At 34.6% G+C, this 9,287-nt stretch overlaps 1 protein-coding gene across 1 annotated transcript; it reads right to left on the bottom strand.

The window, feature by feature from the left end:
- Window positions 1–1,437: 1,437 nt before the first annotated feature.
- On the bottom strand, window positions 1,438–7,970 carry LOC111380755 (pinin-like). Its single transcript, XM_023004388.1, has 10 exons — window positions 7,817–7,970; window positions 7,583–7,693; window positions 7,436–7,501; window positions 7,174–7,344; window positions 6,908–7,021; window positions 3,566–3,637; window positions 3,037–3,120; window positions 2,812–2,912; window positions 2,438–2,522; window positions 1,438–1,955 (listed from the first exon to the last, which is right to left on the bottom strand). Exons 1-10 carry the CDS (start codon window positions 7,895–7,897, stop codon window positions 1,569–1,571), a joined length of 1,272 nt encoding a protein of 423 aa, XP_022860156.1. The 5' UTR covers window positions 7,898–7,970; the 3' UTR covers window positions 1,438–1,568.
- Window positions 7,971–9,287: the final 1,317 nt, after the last annotated feature.

Raw genomic sequence — 9,287 nt, 5'->3', positions numbered from 1 at the left:
TGTTCTCGAACTATTACATAGGCAGGAATTCCATCCGTCAATTATTTCAAAATGAGAATTTCGTTCATCAATTACTTCATCTAATCTTCATCTATTAAGTAGCATCATTATCATCCTTCAATTATTCATTAGCAATAATGTTTTCCTCAACTTATTCATCAGATACAATAACATCCTCCAACTATTTTATAGCATCTATTTCATCCGCCAACTATTTATTAAAATCAAAATCATCCTTCAACTATTCAAGAGAATTAATTTCACCCTCCAATCAACTATTGGAGCATCAATTTCATCCTCGAACTATTGAATATATACTTTTTCGACCTTCATCTATTTACTAACGTATTCCTTCCTCCAACCATTCAAAAGAATCAAAAAGATTGTTTGATTATTGGAAAGAATCAATTTCGTATTAAACTATTTAAGAGCGTCAATTTCATCCTTAAATTATTAAATAGCATCCGTCAACTATTGAACAAAGTCAATTTCATCCCTACAACAGCTATATAAAAAGGCCAACTTCATCCTTTTTGTCATGCAATTATTGAGCAACTTCAATATTGTCCTTCAACTATTGAATAGGTTCTTATTCATCCTCCAAAAAACAATTTCACCCTTTAACTATTCAATAGATTCAAAATCATTCTCCGACTATTTGACATTGTCAAATTAATTATATACCTATATAATGAACATCAATTACATCCTCTTGCTATTTAACACCTTTACTTTCATCCTTCAACTACTAAGACACGTCATTTTTTTCTATAACTATTTATTAGCATCAATTTCACCCTTCAACTATTTAACAAATATTCAACTTTACAAAAGCGTTAATCTCATCCTCTCACTATTCAACAACTCAAACTCATCCTTCAACAATATAGAAGCGTCAATTTCATCCTCCAACTTTTAGATAATTTGATTTAGCTCTCCACTTTGAAATCTCGAGTCATGTTCATTCACATCCTTTAGATTAGGGATCAGATGGACAACTTTGATCTCTTTTTGAATTTGAATGGGAGCCTTAAAATTGTCCAGTTGCTATTCTTCTATTGAATTTTACCGTTTGGTATCAATTTTTTGACCGTTATTTCACTAGGCCATCGAAATATGTACCAATAAGCTTTTGGAGTGAAAGATATACATGGGAGGAGACAGGAGGGTTTATTCTTTTCCTCCGCCCGGATTGGAATTGTCTTCTCCTGCGAAGGAAAAGGAGCTTTGATTAATCGGATTAAATGACAAGAAAATTTCTTGTCCTCAGTTTGGTAGAGTAATACCGTGAAATTAAAATGGATCCACTAAGCATAAATAATAATAATAATAATAATAATAATAATAATAATACTAATAGAAATAAAAATAAAATTTCATACAGGCCCTTTAGTCCAAAAGATTGTTTGAACATACAACAAAATTAAAGAAAGACAATTTAAATCCTTAAAAAACACACTGGTCATAATATAACCTTCAGGCAAACAGGCTCAAAAATATGGGGGAGATAATAAAAGTACAAACCTAATAACAATTTAAGCTTAGTAGTAAACATATGGAGTTGAGGGCTACTCTTTCTTGTCGTCCTGATGGCTACCGTTACCTGTTTCAGATTTCGCCGTTTCATCAACTCTCCTCCCACTTTCATCATCATCCAGCACGTCGTCCATCATATCATCCTCACCAACATTTATATCTTCCACATCATCTTCATCTTCATTGTTGCTTCCGCCAGGGATTTTTCGAGTCTTTGGGCCGTGCTCAAGCTGATGAGTCTCCAGTTCTTTGTCCATTGTCTCTTGCAAGTTTGCCATGTCATTGTTTGCTTTCCGGCCCTTCCTTCCGTTCTGCCACCTTTCCAGCTCCTTGTCCACATTTCCCACATACCATTCTGCAATCTGCTTCTGATATTGAGACAATTCCTCTCTCCTACTAGCTTTCCATTCTTGAAACATCTGGTCGAAAAAAGATGAAGTCGACAAATTGGCAAATGGAGCATAGCATTCTAATAGTCTTCTAGTCCAAATCTACCAACTTTAAATCAACTATAACTGTTATACTTTCAATAACATTTAAATTGAAACATGTCTTATTCCCATTACACTCCACTCCATCTAACGCCAAATCTAATGAAAGCTCTAAACAAACCAATTCTTTTATAACCACATTGAGTTGTATCAAATTTCTCTGTTCCTATTCTAACATGTACAAGCGAAATAGCATCTCTTTTCTAGATAAAGCATAGTCAAAAGAATCAAACTTCATATGTGCACAACGGGAAAAAAAAAACAAAATCATTTAACTTCTCCACAGTCAAATAATTGTAATGGACACATTTACACTGGGGTAAGAAGTGGCAGATTATTTTGAACACTAAATGTCATTATGATGAACAACCCAAATTTGCATTCAATATCACATTACACCGGAAACTCACCTGTTCTTTCTGTTGCTCAAGCAAAGCTGCATTGCCATCCATAGGTTTGGCAAACATGTAATATATTGGAGGCTCCGCCTTGGTCCTGGAAGAATTGCAAGCAAAAGGGATAAAAGAAAATTGTCATAAACACACTAAATTGAAATTCACTTTATTCATTAACCTAAACTCCTGCAAAGCAGGAAACTGGGCATCATTTAGTACTTCAACATTCTGCACATGAACGGAAACTTATCTTCGTGTCAGTAAAATAGTGAATATGGACACTTTTGGACCAAAATTAGAAATAACCTGCACCGGAAAGAGAGTAACAGAGTCAGCCATCAGGATCTACTAAGCACAAGTAAGATTAGCAATGTGCCTGTACAACATACCTTATGAAATTGCCAAGTTTCCTATGGTGCTCACTCCACCGAAGAAACAGCAATTCCAACTTTTTTTCTTCCGCTTTCGCAGCAATACGTGCTCTGAGAGTCTGATAAAGAAGAGAGCAATAAACCAATGAAAAACTTTCAGAAAGTCAAACTATTTATTCAGAGAGAGCTAGTAACATAAAATGTCATTTTACAGCACAGTAAAGATCAATAATAAGAACAAACCAAATCCCTCTTCCGCTTCTCTGCAATCTGTTCACGTTCTTCTTGTCTCAGCCTTTCACTTTCCTCACGTGCCCTTTGCTCTGCCTACATTGATGATAAAAGATTCCAGTTAAATAACTATGAACGTATGTATCTCAATATATTCAAATGCCCTCTCAATTTTTATTTTCCAGATATATGCAAAGTACTTGCATGTAGTTTGTACGCAGCTAACAAGCTGGGGGGGGAGCAAGAGGATGAAAATAATGGTAACTGCTAAGACAAAAGTCCAACCAAAAATCATGAACAGAATTTTCCAATTGTACTGATTCTTTAATAGTTCATCAAGTTCAATCATTTCAATTTTGAGCATAGCAGGAACGGATGGTATCTTTTTGGATTCAAGCTACTTAATCATCTCAAACATCAAGTTTTTCTTAGATTTGGAGGGTTGTGGGAGTTCTTCTTGGCGAGAGGGAGGGTGATGAAAGATAAGAGAAAGTTAATAGCATTATGCAGTAGAAACAAAAGATTGGATAAAAGTGCTCACCCTTTTCAAGGAATCAGACCTCCGCATGTATGCCTCAGTACCGGATAGTTGCACGTCTTCTTTCCTGAACCTCTGGAAGTGTGTCAAACAAATAAGATAAAATCAGATATCCAATGCCAATAGCAAAAGACATCTTCCTTGTTCCAACCATAAAATGTTTAGTTTACTGTCATTCAGGTAAAAATTGTTGTCAACAGCTTGCTACCTTACTCTATTTGCCTCGACAATGAGGATGTATACATACAGACTAGTAGGCAGGAAAAAGATAAATGACAAAACAATACTCACAGAACAAGGAACCATGTGTTCCTTTTTCCGTACCCCTCAAGATAGTATTACACAAGTAATCGGTAGAATTGGAAATCACATGTCCCATAACCATAGAATTCTGAGAGAGGACAGAACAGGAGAGTATTTATAACTTCAGAGGAAGTAGAACCAGGTCCAGCAACCCCACCCTTACACCAGCACAGAAAGAAAGTAAATTTCATCTACTGAATGATATTCTTCTCGAAACTTAAATGTCTAAATCCTGGTATCCTAGTATCTTAAATGGTACAATACATTTGATGAAATTTCAAAATTCTTCTACTCGTAGCAGGATCTACACAGTGTCATTCAATATTTGATGTAGTATATACTTCTAAACAGTAAAACAACTTGAGGCCATGCCACAAGGGTTTCCTCTTTAAAGATTCTTCACAATCAATAATCTTATATTTTAGGCTTCATGCACATTATGCAGCAACCATCATATATACAATTTAGTAGTTTTTCTCCACAAATTAAAAGGGTTTATTCATAATGTAATTGTGTTAAATGGTCAAGAAATGTTTTCAAAACAAATTATCTTATTTCTACCATTTAAAAATGTCAGCCGATTTTTCTCCAAATAGTTTAATTAAGAAAAGTAACAAATTTAGCATCATTGAAACTATGAATTATGTTGTTCTAGGCTGTGTTCATTTAAGTCATTCATGAACTTATTTCCTAGATGAACTTGCAATTCTTTATTTTTTTCCCAACTTATTATGTTCTATATCCTTATCAATCACAATAATTTGTGAAAAATTCTTAGTACGCTAGTTCTCTAAGTTTGTTCCATGGTTTAAAAAACTATTCAAGGTGCGTGAGGCAAACTAAAACACCTCAAACCATACTCCTTAAATACCATTTGAGAGGCTTACTATCAAGCCTATGCCTCAGCCGACAAAGGTATCTGCCCGTTTTCCTTGAATTTTTCAAATATTTAATAATTGGCCTTAGTGAGTTATTTCCTCATAACTTAAAATGTTTTACGGGGGGTTTTTTTTTTTTTTTCCCCCTCTACAGAAGGAAAATGAGATAGACAGTATGCCATAGCAATCGTCCAAAGATAACAAAGAATGAAAAGACAGTTATAATAACTAATGAGGATGATGACAATGATATTAATTATTCCCTAAAGAAAATATTAGTGGTGATAATATAAGGAATTCTTGAGTTGGTCTCCACTTTTAGTAGTAGATTATAATTTTGTCACATGACTAATAATTTGAGAATTTATCATTGCCAATTATTTGTTAGTTTTATTATGAAAATTTTTAAAGGGGTTTATGGCATACTACAAGCACATTTTTGTACTTTTTATATTCTTTTGAATTGTTTTATTGTTCTATCTCAAGGTACCACAGAGATAAAATGCTTGAGTACCCAATTAGCATTTTTAATTTTTAAACATGGTTTGTCCTATAAGTAGTTATTATTATGTCATAAATAAACGTCAAAACGTAATTCAATTCTTAACCACACAATTCACTTGTATAGCCCCACAATCAAAGTACTAGAGCCAAAAGGGAACATGGATTTAAAAGTCTAATAGGCATCACATACGAATAGCAGAGAATATCTAAACATGGATTCCTTCCTAGTTTTGTTGAAAATCATTTCCTATGCAAGCATCCAATCCTTCGCAGTGTTCAAAAAAATTATTTGAGGCTTGCATCTTGAATCCAACCTCACATGAGGCTATCATAAAATGGCTCAAAACCCACACCTGAAGTTTCATTTGTGAAGCCTTGACTTTGTGAGGTTGTTGGCTCAGGCCAACTACGGTAATCGCCTGTTTGCCTTGCATTTTTCAAACTTAATTATTGATCTTACCTCTTAGAGTTATTTCTTTCTGACCTAAAATGTTTTATGAGTTCTTTTATTTTCTTTTGCCTACCTAAAATGAAGGAAAATGGAAAAAAGAATACACCATTATAATTGAAGGATGATGACAAATAAAAAAAAAAAAACAGAAGAAGAAGAAAGAAAAACTTATAACGAGAACAATGATGTTAATGATTTAAGGTAGTAATGGTACGAGAAATTTTTCAGCTGTCTCCACTTTCAATAATAGATCATAATTTTGTTGAATGATTTACTAATATGAAACTTTAAAAAATTTCTACCTTTTTTTTTTTTTATCGATTTTATGTTTGTTTCAAATTAGACTTTAATTGTGTTAGTTACTCTTATTACGGAAAAAGGTTTATCAAGAGCATGTTTTATATTTTTGCATATTAATGTTATTTTGAATTCTTTTATTTTTGTATCTTGAGAGGCTTATGCCTAAAAGACACTCAAAGCTTACACTCTGCTTCACAGGATAAAATGCCTCAGTGCACAATTAAGGCTTTTTAAACATTGATCCTTCATGCATAATCTAGCCATGCAACTCGATTTCGAATTGGACGTGTGCATAATACAGCCATGCAGCTGCTATAAACTAGTCAGTGGATGAGAACATGTTACTATCAATATTTAAATTCAAATGTAATCAAATCCAATGAGTTATCAATTTGTATTGCACTTCAACAATCGAAGTCAATAGTTGGAAAGGTTTTCCCATCAATTTGAAAATCTGAGGCTCAAAGCTATAATTTTGTCAAACTTCAAGTCATTAACCATGGACAATTTCAGTATATGGGTGGTTGTTAATGACAATTCTAAACCAGGATATCAGGAGACCGGCAGAAATATATGCTAAAACTCCCAAAAAATACTTAAATTCCTGTTCTATGATCCCTGGAACTTGGGTTGAAGTAAATATAACACATTCAAAAGCCATTTTAAGTGCAAACACTAGCACAGTCAGTAGCCAATATTAATAGTCACTCATGAAACAACATAATTTCAGAGGCCCCTTGAAAGATAATATCAAATAATCAACAAGAGTACCATATCTTTTGAAGCTTAGTCAATAAACTAGTTACAACTTGTGCAATCAGACAGGTAATGCATTATCAGTCATTTAGAAAGTAACAAAGCCTGATTCAATCTTCCAAAAGAAAAACAAAAAATCATTAGTGGACATACCTCCAAAGTCCCTAGAAGTTGCCCCAACATCCTTTTATTCCTACTAACCAAACTAGGGTCCTCATTTTTTGGCAACACCCTAGGAACATGCTCAGCTGGAGGAACTTCAAAGTCCTGGTAATATAAAAATAAAATAAAATAAAAAAAGATTCAATTAACTTTTCCTATACAGCATGTAATAAATCATTTATTTCATTTAAAAATTGAAGACCAGCATATCATACAAAGAGATCCTAAAAAAATTAAAGGATATTCAAAATATTTACCATTTTGGATGGCCTCTGACTACCAACACCTCGAGACCAATCCGATGACTTTTTCTCACCAAGACTAGAATTCACATTCTCTCCGCTGCCACTTCCTTCTACAGCTAAGTCCTTCATTTTCATATCTTTCGCATCTTCAGAACCTTCCCCAGTTATTTCCCCATCCTCAACCTTTAATCCACAGAAAACAAATATTCAATTTTTACACAAAATGGATTCCCATTAACTTAAGGGCTTCAATGATAAGGGTTTTCCAACACACCTTCACAACAGCTGAAGACAATCTCCTTTTCGCCGGTGGCTGGTCCTCAGAATCATTTCTCTCCGCCTACATGCCCAATTAAAAACCAATGAACAAAATAAAGAACTCGAAATACTTAAATTATTGCGTTTGAGAGGAAACACTCACAGGACGAACAAAACCACGCTGTCGACCGCCGTTCGCGGCAAAATTCCTCGGTCCTGCGCCCAGTAAACCACCGCGACGAATTCCCCTGGGATCTCGAAGCCTCTCTGTAATCTGTGCAGTTTAAATTTAAAAAAATAAAAATAAAAATAAAATTCTCAAAAGAACGCAAGGAATAAAAACTTAAAAATATGAGTTGAAATACACGAAATTAAATGAATTCATAGAAAGCAATACCTCACGCCTTTGACGATGGAGCTCATCAATCTCTTTACGAAGCTCTTCCTCCGTCTTTTCTGCTACTTCTGTGCTTCCCATTGTGCAGATGTGTGCGTGCACTGCAAAACCCTTGCGATCATTTCAGTAGATAAAGAAAACAGTAACTTGACTTTCATCATCTCATGGGCCTGTTGGTTGCCCTTCTTTGGATCGGATTAGGTCCACAGTGGGCCGTCTTGTGGGTAATCCGCCTAGATACGCAATTGGGCCGGACTCTGTGTTGAGGTTTGTGTGTGCGGACACATTCATACACTTTCTTAGGGTTGGCAACGGTTCGGTTATGGGTCGGTTCGGCCAAAATCTTAACCGCACCACCAAATTTTTGACCATACCATAATCGCACCATAACCACGTAAATCGATTCGGTTCGGTTCGGTTCGGTTTTTATCTCGGTTCGGCACGGTTCGGTTCGGTTAATAACCACGAAAATAAATTATTTTTTATAGGTTCATCCGTCAAATTGATATAAAACAATTTATGTTAAAAGTCAATGAAAACAAAAACACAATATTCCAAACGAAAATGCAAACATTATCAAACAATATTCTAAACGTAAATGCAAACATTATTCTAATTTTCAATTATAAAATACAAATTTAACAAACAATATTATAAATATAATAATACTAAACTTTTCCTTCATTCTTAATTGTTGTGCATCGAAGTTACTTGATGCATTCTTCCCTACAAGTCTTACTAGCATAGATCAGCATTCAAAGTTGATTCCTATTCATCCTTGGCAATATTGGCACGTCTAGATAAACATCGAACTCTGTTTTTACATGATCAGCAGTAATAGAATGACTAACAAATGTAACAAATTTTCGGAGGCGACGACGATTTGGACCATAGAGGCAGTGGAGCCGTGCGTGAGTTTGTGGTTGTGGAGAGTAGGGCTTGCATTTATATACTGTCATACTAATGTTATTATGAGCTAATGGTAAGTAGACTGGCCGAATAAGTCAGGTAGATGTAATGAGGAGGGGAGGGATTTTGTTTTGATTTGGATAGAAAAGTAGTATAAAGCCCATTATCAATTCAATTTTTTTTTTAGCGGGTAATCGGTTCGGTTTCGGTTCAACGACGTAAATACCATACCCGCACCATTACGAACCGGTTCATTAAAATCAAAATCATATCCGCCCCATTGCACCATCGGTTCGGTTTTTTTAGCCCCATTCGGTTCGGTTAACCGCGGTTTTCGGTTTTGACGGTTCAAATTGCCATCTCTACACTTTCCTCTTTTTTTTTCTTTTTTTTTTTTTTTAAAGAAAGTTGTAAATAATAAAATTCAAAACTTGCCAGGTACTGTAATTTTCCATCATTCTATTAGAATTGTTATCTCGTTCGTGCTTCCAATTCATCATTACAAGTTTAGCCTTATTAAATTTTTAAAGAATAAAGACGATCGAGGAGACAGTACAAAGGC

This window comes from Olea europaea, unplaced genomic scaffold, assembly GCF_002742605.1.
Source record: "Olea europaea var. sylvestris unplaced genomic scaffold, O_europaea_v1 scaffold2205, whole genome shotgun sequence".
Classification (NCBI taxonomy): domain Eukaryota; kingdom Viridiplantae; phylum Streptophyta; class Magnoliopsida; order Lamiales; family Oleaceae; genus Olea; species Olea europaea.
Note: the sequence above shows the minus strand (reverse complement) of the source record. Positions and strands in the feature narration are given on the sequence as shown.